Genomic DNA, 12729 nt, shown 5'->3' with positions numbered 1-12729 from the left:
GTCTCTGTTTTTTCTCTGGCTTTCTGTCTCTCTGTTTTCTCTGGCTTTCTCTCCCCCTGTCTCTGTGTTTTCTCTGGCTTTCTCTCCCTCTGTCTCTGTGTTTTCTCTGGCTTTTTCTCCCTCTGTCTCTCTGTTTTCTCTGGCTTTTTCTCCCCCTGTCTCTGTTTTCTCTGGCTTTCTCTCCCCCTGTCTCTCTGTTTTCTCTGGCTTTCTCTCCCTCAGGCACAGAGACAGTCTCTTCCTCCCTCCCACTCCCTCACTCTGTCCCTCTGTCTCCCGTGAGAAATCAGTGTTCATCCAACAAGACCTCACATCTGACAGTGTGTGTGTGTGTGTGTGTGTGTGTGTGTGTGTGTGTGTGTGTGTGTGTGTGTGTGTGTGTGTGCATACTCAGTGTGCTTCATTCTAAAGCTAGAGGACTCCTGATATGTCCAGGAGTGATACGTATAATTGTTGTCTTTATCTGTTGTTGTCTAGTACTGTCTTTTTGCTAGCTAGGGCCATCTACTTTAAGTGCTGCCTGTCTTCCCAGTGGCATACTTGGTGTGTGAACTGCTGACTGCTCATAACTTGCAGAGGATTGTTGACACATCACCCAGGATTAAGGGGCAATTTGTGACTATTGTGGTGTTGGTAATCAGTGTCAGCGGCGGTCTCGTCGTCAAAACTAAGACCATCGCCAAAATAAAGGAAAGAGTGGAAGACTCCACACCACTCTCTCACTTAAGTACTGTATCTCACCTAGTTATTTTCAGATTATCTCATTTTGCTCTTGTGTAGTTTAGGCAACTATGTGTGTGTTTTCTATCCCAGTTCAGTCTTCTCCCTGTAGGCTTTACAAACGCTCCCCACCCCTTGGCTGCTCCTCTCCCTGTAGGCTTTACAGACGCTCCCCACCCCTTGGCTGCTCTTCTCCCTGTAGGATTTACAGATGCTCCCCACCCCTTGGCTGCTCTTCTCCCTGTAGGCTTTACAGACGCTCCCCACCCCTTGGCTGCTCTTCTCCCTGTAGGCTTTACAGATGTTCCCCACCCCTTGGCTGCTCTTCTCCCTGTAGGCTTTACAGACGCTCCCCACCCCTTGGCTGCTCTTCTCCCTGTAGGCTTTACAGACGCTCCCCACCCCTTGGCTGCGCTTCTCTCTGTAGGCTTTACAGACGCTCCCCACCCCTTGGCTGCTCTTCTCCCTGTAGGCTTTACAGACGCTCCCCACCCCTTGGCTGCTCTTCTCCCTGTAGGCTTTACAGACGCTCCCCACCCATTGGCTGCTCTTCTCCCTGTAGGCTTTACAGACGCTCCCCACCCCTTGGCTGCTCTTCTCCCTGTAGGCTTTACAGATGCTCCCCACCCCTTGGCTGCTCCTCTCCCTGTAGGCTTTACAGACGCTCCCCACCCCTTGGCTGCTCTTCTCCCTGTAGGCTTTACAGACGCTCCTCACCCCTTGGCTGCCCTTCTCCCTGTAGGCTTTACAGACGCTCCTCACCCCTTGGCTGCTCTTCTCCCTGTAGGCTTTACAGACGCTCCCCACCCCTTGGCTGCTCTTCTCCCTGTAGGCTTTACAGATGCTCCCCACCCCTTGGCTGCTCTTCTCCCTGTAGGCTTTACAGATGCTCCCCACCCCTTGGCTGCTCTTCTCCCTGTAGGCTTTACAGATGCTCCCCACCCCTTGGCTGCTCTTCTCCCTGTAGACTTTACAGATGCTCCCCACCCCTTGGCTGCTCTTCTCCCTGTAGGCTTTACAGATGCTCCCCACCCCTTGGCTGCTCTTCTCCCTGTAGGCTTTACAGATGCTCCCCACCCCTTGGCTGCTCTTCTCCCTGTAGGCTTTACAGATGCTCCCCATCCCTTGGCTGCAACCATTCTAATTTAGTGTACCCTAAATGCACAACCCATGTGGAATTCCTGGAATCCGGCAACGTTTGGAACTGCCAATCTGCGGTCAAGAACGGAGACATGGATCACCCCAGAGAACACTGCTACTCTAGCTGCTCTCGCTTCATCTGACTACGTTTTCTCTCATAGTCCGAGAGCATCTGGTCGTCGCGGTGGTGGCACAGAGCTGCTAATTTCTCCTAAGTGGAGATTTTCTCTTTTCTCCCTCACTCTCCTTATTTTAAATTCCATGCTGTCACTGTCAGTTGTCCACTCAAGCTTAACATTGTTGTCATCTATTGCCCACTAGGTGCCATTAGAGAGTTCCTCAGTGACCTTGATAAACTAATTTCCTGACAATGGCTCACCGGTCTTCGTACTGGGCGACTTCAACCTTCCGACATCTGCCTTCGATTAATTTATTTCCAACTGTTTCTTTCCCCTCCTTGCCTCTTTTGGCCTCAGCCTTTCCCAGTCCCCTCCCACTCACAAGGCAGGCAATACGCTTGACCTCAGGCTGTTCGCCTACTAATCTCACTGCAACCCCCCTTCAGGTCTCTGATCACTACTTTGTTTCCTTTTCGGTCTCCCTTTCCTCCAACCCTAGCCACTCAGCTCCTTCCCAGATGGTCTAGCGCTGTCACAACCTTCGCTCTCTCTCTCCCACTACTCTCTCCTCTTCTATCCTATCATATCTCCCTTCTGCTAAATCCTTCTCCCTCCTGTCTCCTGATTCTGTCTCTTAGACCCTACTATCCTCACTTTCCGCATCCTATGATTCACACTCCCCTTTCCTCCTGGCTGGCTCGACCCTCCCCTCCTGCTCCCTGGCTGAGTGACTCATTGTGAGATTACAGAACAGGGCTGCGGGCATCTGAGCGAAAATGGACTTCTGGATGACCTATCATCCTTTCACTCCCTCCTCTCTACCTTCACTTCCTCTGTATCCGCTGCTTTCTATCACTATAAATGTCTAACTTCAGCTTCTAACCCTAGGAAACTATTTTCCACCTCCTTAATCATCCACCCCCTTCCCCTCCTCCCTCTCTGCGGACAACTTTGTCAAGCACTTTGAAAAGAAGGTTGACGACATCCGCTCCTCATTCACTCAGACTATAGAGTCCACTCACACAGATCTACCCTACGCTTTGACCTCTTTCTCCCCTCTCTCTCCAGATGAAATCCTGGGACTAGTGAGGTACGGCCGCCCAACAACCGACCTGCTCGACCCCATCCCTTGCTCCCTTCTCCAGACCATCTCTGGAGACATTCTCCAATTCCTCACTTCCCTCATCAACTCATCCCTGACCACTGGCTGTGTCCCCTCTGACTTCAAAATGGCCCGAGTCGCTCCCCTCCTCAAGAAACCAACACCCGACCCCTCTGATGTCAAAAACTACAGACCGGTATCCTTTCTTTCCAAAACATTTGAGCGTCCCGTCTCTGACCAACTCTCTCACTATCTCTCTCAAAAACGATCTTCTTGACCCTAACCAGTCAGGCTTGAAGATGGGTCACTCAACAGAGACCGCTCTTCTCTGTGTCACGAAGGCTCTCCACACTGTCAAAGCTGACTCTCTCTCCTCTGTTCTCATCCTACTACATCTGTCTGCTGCCTTCGACACTGTGAACCATCAGATCCTCCTCTCTAACACTCTCAGGTATGGGCGTCTCAGGCTCTGCACAATCTTGGATTGCATCCTACCTGGTAGGCTGCTCCTACCAGGTGACGTCGAGAGGATCTGTGTCAGCACCACGTACTCTCACTAATGTTGTCCCCCAGGGCTCGGTTCTAGGCCCTCTCCTCTTCTTTCTATACACCAAGTCACTCGGCTCTGTTATATCCTCACATGGTCTCTCCTATCATGACCCTCAACTCCTTTTCTCCTTCCCCCCTTCTGACACCCAGGTGGTGACACACATCACTGCGTGCCTAGCAGATACAGTGGGGGAAAAAATTATTTAGTCAGCCACCAATTGTGCAAGTTCTCCCACTTAAAAAGATGAGAGAGGCCTGTTATTTTCGTCATAGGTACATGTCAACTATGACAGACAAAATGAGAAAAATTAATCCAGAAAATCACATTGTAGGATTTTTTGTGAATTTATTTGCAAATTATGGTGGAAAATAAGTATTTGGTCAATAACAAAAGTTTCTCAATACTTTGTTATATACCCTTTGTTGGCAATGACACAGGTCAAACATTTTCTGTAAGTCTTCACGAGGTTTTCACACACTGTTGCTGGTATTTTAGCCCATTCCTCCATGCAGATCTCCTCTAGAGCAGTGATGTTTTGGGGCTGTCGCTGGGAAACACGGACTTTCAACTCCCTCCAAAGATTTTCTATGGGGTTGAGATCTGGAGACTGTCTAGGCCACTCCAGGACCTTGAAATGCTTCTTACGAAGCCACTCCTTCGTTGCCCGGGCGGTGTGTTTGGGATCATTGTCATGCTGAAAGACCCAGCCACGTTTCATCTTCAATGCCCTTGCTGATGGAAGGAGGTTTTCACTCAAAATCTCACGATACATGGCCCCATTCATTCTTTCCTTTACACGGATCAGTCGTCCTGGTCCCTTTGCAGAAAAACAGCCCCAAAGCATGATGTTTCCACCCCCATGCTTCACAGTAGGTATGGTGTTCTTTGGATGCAACTCAGCATTATTTGTCCTCCAAACACGACGAGTTGAGTTTTTACCAAAAAGTTCTATTTTGGTTTCATCTGACCATATGACATTCTCCCAATCCTCTTCTGGATCATCCAAATGCACTCTAGCAAACTTCAGACGGGCCTAGACATGTACTGGCTTAAGCAGGGGAACACGTCTTGCACTGCAGGATTTGAGTCCCTGGCGGCGTAGTGTGTTACTGATGGTAGGCTTTGTTACTTTGGTCCCAGCTCTCTGCAAGTCATTCACTAGGTCCCACCGTGTGGTTCTGGGATTTTTGCTCACCGTTCTTGTGATCATTTTGACCCCACGGGGTGAGATCTTGCGTGGAGCCCCAGATCGAAGGAGATTATCAGTGGTCTTGTATGTCTTCCATTTCCTAATAATTGCTCCCACAGTTGATTTCTTCAAACCAAGCTGCTTACCTACCGCAGATTCAGTCTTCCCAGCCTGGTGCAGGTCTACAATTTTGTTTCTGGTGTCCTTTGACAGCTCTTTGGTCTTGGCCATAGTGGAGTTTGGAGTGTGACTGTTTGAGGTTGTGGACAGGTGTATTTTATACTGATAACAAGTTCAAACAGGTGCCATTAATACAGGTAATGGGTGGAGGACAGAGGAGCCTCTTAAAGAAGAAGTTACAGGTCTGTGAGAGCCAGAAATCTTGCTTGTTTGTAGGTGACCAAATACTCATTTTCCACCATAATTTGCAAATAAATTCATAAAAAATCCTACAATGTGATTTCCTGGATTTTTTTCTCTCAATTTGTCTGTCATAGTTGACGTGTACCTATGATGAAATTTACAGGCCTCTCTCATCTTTTTAAGTGGGAGAACTTGCACAATTGGTGGCTGACTAAATACTTTTTCCCCCACTGTATCTCAGCTTGGATGTCGGCCCACCACCTCAAGCTCAACCTCGACAAGATGGAGCTGCTCTTCCTCCCGGGGAAGGCCTGCCCGCTCCAAGATCTTTCCATCGCGGTTGAGAACTCCCAGTGTGGAAAGAACCTTGGCGTGACCCTGGACAACACTCTGTCGTTCTTTGCAAATATCAAAGCAGTGACTTGCTCCTGCAGGTTCATGCTCTACAACATGTGTCAAAGTCATTCCACTGAGGGCCGAGTGTCTGCAGGTTTTTGCTCCTTCCTTGTACTTGATTGATGAATTAAGGTCACTAATTAGCAAAGAACTCCCCTCACCTGGTTGTATATGTCTTAGTTGAAAGGAAAAATATATAATCCGCAGACACTAGGCCCTCCATGGAATGAGTTTGACACCCCTCCTCTACAACATCCGTAAAGTACGACCCTCACACAGGAAGAGGCGCATGTCCTAATCCAGGAACTCTGGGCTAATGCAAATCGCTGTTGGCTGGGCTCCCCGCTTGTGCCATTTAACCCCTGCAACTTATCCAGAACGCTGCAGCCTGCCTTGTGTTCAACCTTCCCAAATTCTCCCATGTCAATTCACTCTTCCGCACACTCCACTGGCTTCCAGTCGAAGCTCGCATCCACTACAAGACCATGGTACTTGCCTATGGAGCAGCAAGAGGAACTGCCCCTTGAGGCTCTGCTCAAACGCTACACCCCAACCCGAGTACTCCATTCTGCCATCTCTGGCCTCTTGGCCCTCCCACCCCTACAGGAGGGCAGCTCCCGCTCAGCACAGTCCAAGCTGTTCTCTGTCCTGGTATCCCAATGGTGGAAACATCTTCCCCCTGAAGCTAGGACAGCAGAGTCCCTGCCCATCTTCTGAAATCATCTGAAATCCTCACCCTCACACTTGACTCTTTTCCCCCTTACTAGATCTGACTTTGCTGAAAGTTTCCTTATTGAGGAAAAATGTACTTACTATGACTGTGATATGTGGTTGTCCCACCTAGCTAGGTTAAGATGAATGAACTAACTGTAAATCACTCTGGATAAGAGCATCTGCTAAATAATTAAAATGTAAATGTAAAATGTTTGTGTTTGTGTGTATGTGTGTGTGTTGTGTGTACTAGCTTGCATGTATGTCAGTCCATTAAAGGTAACCTATTCACCCTTGGTCAGCCACACATGTGAGTGCAACAAGGTATCACAGTTTGACTTTGAAATTGTACATTTATACAAGTTTTTCCAAACGTCTATGGGTGAAGTCAAGGTAAACACACACACACACACACACACACACACACACACACCACACACTCTGTTGGAGCTAGGAACACAAGCATTTCACTACACACGCAAGAACATCTGCTAAATATGTGTATGCGACCAATAAAATTTGATTTGATTTTACACACACACAAACACACACACAAACACACACACAAACACACACACAAACAAACACACAAACACACACACAAACACACACACAAACACACAAACAAACAAACACAGCTCCTACTGATAATAAAGAGGGAATAAATCCCAAGCTCTTTCTAGAGCCCTGCATGGGCATTCATTTGAAGCCTGGGCCCTACCCATGCCCGCGTCGTTCAGACCTTACCCTACCCATGCCCGCGTCGTTCAGGCCTTACCCTACCCAGGCCCGCGTCGTTCAGGCCTTACCCTACCCAGGCCCGCGTCGTTCAGGCCTTACCCTACCCATGCCCGCGTCGTTCAGGCCTTACCCTACCCATGCCCGCGTCGTTCAGGCCTTACCCTACCCAGGCCCGCGTCGTTCAGGCCTTACCCTACCCATGCCCGCGTCGTTCAGGCCTTACCCTACCCATGCCCGCGTCGTTCAGGCCTTACCCTACCCATGCCCGCGTCGTTCAGGCCTTACCCTACCCATGCCCGCGTCGTTCAGGCCTTACCCTACCCATGCCCGCGTCGTTCAGGCCTTACCCTACCCATGCCCGCGTCGTTCAGGCCTTACCCTACCCATGCCCGCGTCGTTCAGGCCTTACTCTACCCATGCCCACGTCGTTCAGGCCTTACCCTACCCATGCCCGCGTCGTTCAGGCCTTACCCTACCCATGCCCGCGTCGTTCAGGCCTTACCCTACCCAGGCCCGATTGCTTCTGCCAAATTTAAGGGCCGGCCCTGCCTGAAACCCAAAATCATAAATAACTTTCTCTGTTAGCAAATCCATTAGCTGCTCCTCTCTGTCTGTCGCTCGCTCCCTGCTTGCAGATCGCTATGCATGCGCTCTGCTCATGGCTCTGGGTCTGTGAGTATCCATAGCAACGGCTCCGCTTGGGCTGCTTTGCTCAATGACGAGACATGAGAGAGCAGTTAGCTACCTTTCATCACTCTAAATCCCGACAAAACTCAACAAATATTATTTTCTGTGATATAATCTCTCCTGTTTTATATTTGACGAGGTTGAAGCACATCTGACACCATGTTATGATCTTAGTCAGATATGACTGTACTGCGCAGCAAAGCATGTGCAAATGGCTCAGCTTCAAAATGTTAGTGATCAATTTAGTGATACCCGAGCCCTGCCTGTACCCTAGTTATTGATGAAAAAACAGCTACTAACAGCTACTACCCAATGTATAATGTTGGGACACGTCAGGCTCAGGTCGTGTAGCAGAGCTCTAGCTCTTACCTAGCCGTAGCTCCATGTTGCTGATCTTGTTCTCAGAAGGATCTAGCTCTTACCTAGCCGTAGCTCCATGTTGCTGATCTTGTTCTCAGAAGGATCTAGCTCTTACCTAGCTGTAGCTCCATGTTGCTGATCTTGTTCTCAGAAGGATAAAGAATCTTCGGTGGCTTGTCAGTCAGAGGGGCTAGAATAAAGAAACACACAGTTTAGACATGTTAGATGTCACTCACAAACACTAGAATACCATGGCATTGTCAACACCACCATACTGCTACTGAACCTTGTTTTGTTAAAGGCATAGACAAAAGTCATATAGGCCCTGTTTGTAAGGGTAAAGATACAGAGATAAGGAGAGGGAGGGAGAGAGAGAGAGCTTGTGAGCTTATGAAGTCTCCAATGCAAGGCAGTCCTTCTCTGAAACAGAAAACTCCTAACAGTACATCCAGTCCTCCAGTAGCACATAAAGCCAGCTTCCTAAAATGTTATGTTGTGTTAATTATACCTGACACTAGAATAGAACCCTTGAAAAGCAAGTAAGCATTCACATAGTCTGGATCCTGCAACCATAAAACAGACTAGCAGGAAGGGATGGTGCAGTGTTGGTGGTTATGTAAACTTCACAATGAACTAATGGACTTCAGTGGAGTGACAGCAAAGAACATCTCTTGATGCCAAAGCAAAGACAACAGGTACACTAGATCTCTCTCTCTCTTGTCCCCTCTCTCTTCCCTTCCTCTCTAATTTCTTCCCTCTCTGATGCTATGAATTTCCACTCTGTTCCACACCTCCTTAACCTCCTATCTTCCCTCGTTCTCCGCTATCTTTCACTACAGAGTGATATTCCTCTCTATTGCCTATAGAAACGACATACATTTAGTTTGGCCTACTTGCACTAATACATTAGTCATTGATTTGACACAGACATCATGGTGAGTGTATGAGAGAGAGAGAGAGAGAGAGAGAGAGAGAGAGAGAGAGAGAGAGAGAGAGAGAGAGAGAGAGAGAGAGAGAGAGAGAGAGAGAGAGAGAGAGAGAGAGAGAGAGAGAGAGAGAGAGAGAGAGAGAGAAACACCAAATTGAGACTGCATGCAGAATTCTGCAAAAATAGCAGAATTAGGCCGATACCCGCTAATTATCAAAATCCAGAAAACAGCCATTCAATTCTACAACCACCTAAAAGGAAGCGATTCCCAAACCTTCCATAACAAAGCCATCACCTACAGAGAGATGAACCTGGAGAAGAGTCCCCTAAGCAAGCTGGTCCTGGGGCTCTGTTCACAAACACAAACAGACCCCACAGAACCCCGGACAGCAACACAATTTGACCCAACCAAATCATGAGAAAACAAAAAGATAATTACTTGACACATTGGAAAGAATTAACAAATAAACTGCGCAAACTAGAATGCTATTTGTCCCTAAACAGAGAGTACACAGTGGCAGAATACCTGACCACTGTGACTGACCCACACTTAAGGAAAGCTTTGACTATGTACAGACACAGTGAGCATAGCCTTGCTATTGAGAAAGGCCACCGAAGGCAGACCTGGCTCTCAAGAGAACACAGGCTATGTGCACACCGCCCACAAAATGAGGTGGAAACTGAGCTGCACTTCCTAACCTCCTGCCAAATGTATGACCATATTAGAGACAAATATTTCCCTCAGATTACACAGACCCACAAAGAATTTGAAAACAAACCCAATTTTGATACACTCCGATATCTATTGGGTGAAATACCTCAGTGTGCCATCAAAGCAGCAAGATTTGAGACCTGTTGCCATAAGAAAGGGCAACCAGTGAAGCACAGACACCATTGTAAATACATTTTAGTAGACGCTCTTATCCAGAGCGACTTACAGTTAGTGAATAGATTTTTTAATTTTTTTTTCATACGAACCCACAACCCTGGCGTTGCAAACGCCATGCTCTATCAACTGAGCTACATCCCTGCCGGCCATTCCCTCCCCTACCCTGGGCCAATTGTGCGCTGCCCATGAGTCTCCCGGTCGCGGCCGGCTGCGACAGAGCCTGGATTCAAACCAGGATCTCTAGTGGCACAGCTAGCACTGCAATGCAGTGCCTTAGACCACTGCGCCACTCAGGAGACAATACAAACTATATTTATGCTTATTTATTTTTCCTTTGTACATTAACTATTTGCACATAATATGACATTTGAAATGGCTTTATTCTTTTGGAACTTTGTTAGTGTAATGTTTACTATTAATATTTGTATTGTTTATTTCACTTTTGTTTGTTATCTATTTCACTTGCTTTGGCAATATAAACATTTCCCATGTCAATAAAGCCCTTAAATTGAATTGAAATTGAATTGAGAGAGAGAGCGAGAGAGAGAGAGAGACAGACAGACAGACAGAGAAAGAGAGAAAGACAGAGAGAGTGAGAGAGAGAGAGAGAGAGAGCGAGAGAGAGAGAGAGAGAGAGAGACAGACAGACAGACAGACAGACAGACAGACAGACAGACAGACAGACAGACAGACAGACAGACAGACAGACAGACAGACAGACAGAGAGAGATCATTTTAGTTTATTTCACTTTTGTTTATTATCTATTTCACTTGCTTTGGCAATGTAAACATATGTTTCCTATGCCAATAAAGGCCTTTGAATGGAATTGAATTGAGAGAGAGAGAGAGAGAGAGAGAGAGAGAGAGAGAGAGAGAGAGAGAGAGAGAGGGCCCTGACAGTAAATCTCAGTAAGACAAAAATAATGGTGTTCCAAAAAAGGTCCAGTTGCCAGGACCACAAATACAAATTCCATCTAGACACCGTTGCCCTAGAGCACACAAAAAACTATACATACCTCGGCCTAAACATCAGCACCACAGGTAACTTCCACAAAGCTGTGAACGATCTGAGAGACAAGGCAAGAAGGGCCTTCTATGCCATCAAAAGGAACATAAAATTTGACATACCAATTAGGATCTGGCTAAAAATACTTGAATCAGTTATAGAACCCATTGCCCTTTATGGTTCTGAGGTCTGGGGTCCGCTCACCAACCAAGAATTCACAAAATGGGACAAACCCCAAATGAGACTCTGCATGCAGAATTCTGCAAAAACATCCCCCGTGTACAACGTAAAACACCAAATAATGCATGCAGAGCAGAATTAGGCCAATACCCGCTAATTATCAAAATCCAGAAAAGAGCCGTTAAATTCTATAACCACTTAAAAGGAAGCGATTCCCAAACCTTCCATAACAAAGCCATCACCTACAGAGAGATGAACTTGGAGAAGAGTCCCCTAAGTAAGCTTGTCCTGGGGCTCTGTTCACAAACACAAACAGACCCCACACAGCCCCAGGACAACAACAACAACAACAACACAATTAGACCCAACCAAATCATGAGAAAACAAAAAGAGAATTACTTGACACATTGGAAAGAACAAACAAATAAACAGAGCAAACTAGAATGCTATTTGGCCCTAAACAGAGAGTACACAGTGGCAGAATACCTGACCACTGTGACTGACCCAAACTTAAGGAAAGCTTTGACTATGTACAGACTCAGTGAGCATAGCCTTGCTATTGAGAAAGGCCGCCGTAGGCAGACCTGGCTCTCAAGAGAAGACAGGCTATGTGCACACTGCCCACAAAATGAGGTGGAAACTGAGCTGCACTTCCTAACCTCCTGCCAAATGTATGACCATATTAGAGACACATATTTCCCTCAGATTACAGCGATCCACAAAGAATTCGAAAACAAACCCAATTTTGATAAACTCCCTTATCTACTGGGTGAAAAATCACAGTGTGCCATCACAGCTGCAAGATTTGTGACCTGTTGCCACAAGAAAAGGGCAACCAGTGAAGAACAAACACCATTGTAAATACAACCCATATTTATGTTTATTTATTTTCCCATTTGTACTTTAACTATTTGCACATTGTTACAACACTGTATATATACATAATATGACATTTGAAATGTCTTTATTCTTTTGAAACTTCTGAGTGTAATGTTTACTGTTAATATTTATTGTTTATTTCACTTTTGTTTACTATCTACTTCACTTGCTTTGGCAATGTTAACACACGTTTCCCATGCCAATAAAGCCCTTAAATTGAATTGAATTGAATTGAGAGAGAGAGGAGAGAGAGAGAGAGAGAGAGAGAGAGAGAGAGAGAGAAGAGAGAGAGAGAGAGAGAGAGAGAGAGAGAGAGAGAGAGAGAGAGAGAGAGATCATGAGCTCATGGGCTCCTGAGTCCTTCTACAAAAGAAAATAGAATTATAGTTGGATACATTTTGATCAACTTGGATTTGTTCGCAAAGGACTTATACAGGATTCTACCCTCTACATGAAAACCTTCAATCCAAATCAAAATTCCATACCTAACACCTTGACAAAATTATCTGAATGGATTATTACTACCAAGGACTATCAAGAACAAACTTCTAACAAATCAAAACCTGCAGAAGAAACTCAGCGGAAACCTGGAAATACCATCCAACACAAAACTGAGTGAGTAATGTTCAGTCTGAAGCTGCTTCTGAAGCCAAAAAGTAAAAGACAATAATCTCTAGGTAATTGTATTATATAAATCTAAGTAAATATGCCTACTAAGCTACCAAGCTGGTAGGACAGAAAAGAACAGGCTGCAACTTCAATTAGCACT

The 12729-nt window shown here is 46.4% G+C and overlaps 1 protein-coding gene across 1 annotated transcript in view; it reads right to left on the bottom strand.

Moving 5' to 3' along the window:
- LOC311143760 (interleukin-1 receptor accessory protein-like 1) overlaps window positions 1-12729 on the bottom strand; it is a gene marked incomplete at both ends in the record, with an annotated part of 289988 nt that overhangs the window by 57024 nt on the left and 220235 nt on the right. The window contains one exon of the mRNA XM_084179638.1: window positions 8194-8268. Within this exon, the coding sequence (XP_084035764.1) occupies window positions 8194-8268 (75 nt within the window). The remainder of the gene's footprint in view (window positions 1-8193; window positions 8269-12729) is intronic.

The sequence above is a fragment of the Coregonus lavaretus genome (genome assembly GCF_964263955.1).
Source record: "Coregonus lavaretus genome assembly, chromosome: 16".
NCBI lineage: Eukaryota > Metazoa > Chordata > Actinopteri > Salmoniformes > Salmonidae > Coregonus > Coregonus lavaretus.
The sequence above is the reverse complement of the archived record's forward strand: the minus strand, read 5'-3'. Positions and strand labels throughout refer to the sequence as shown.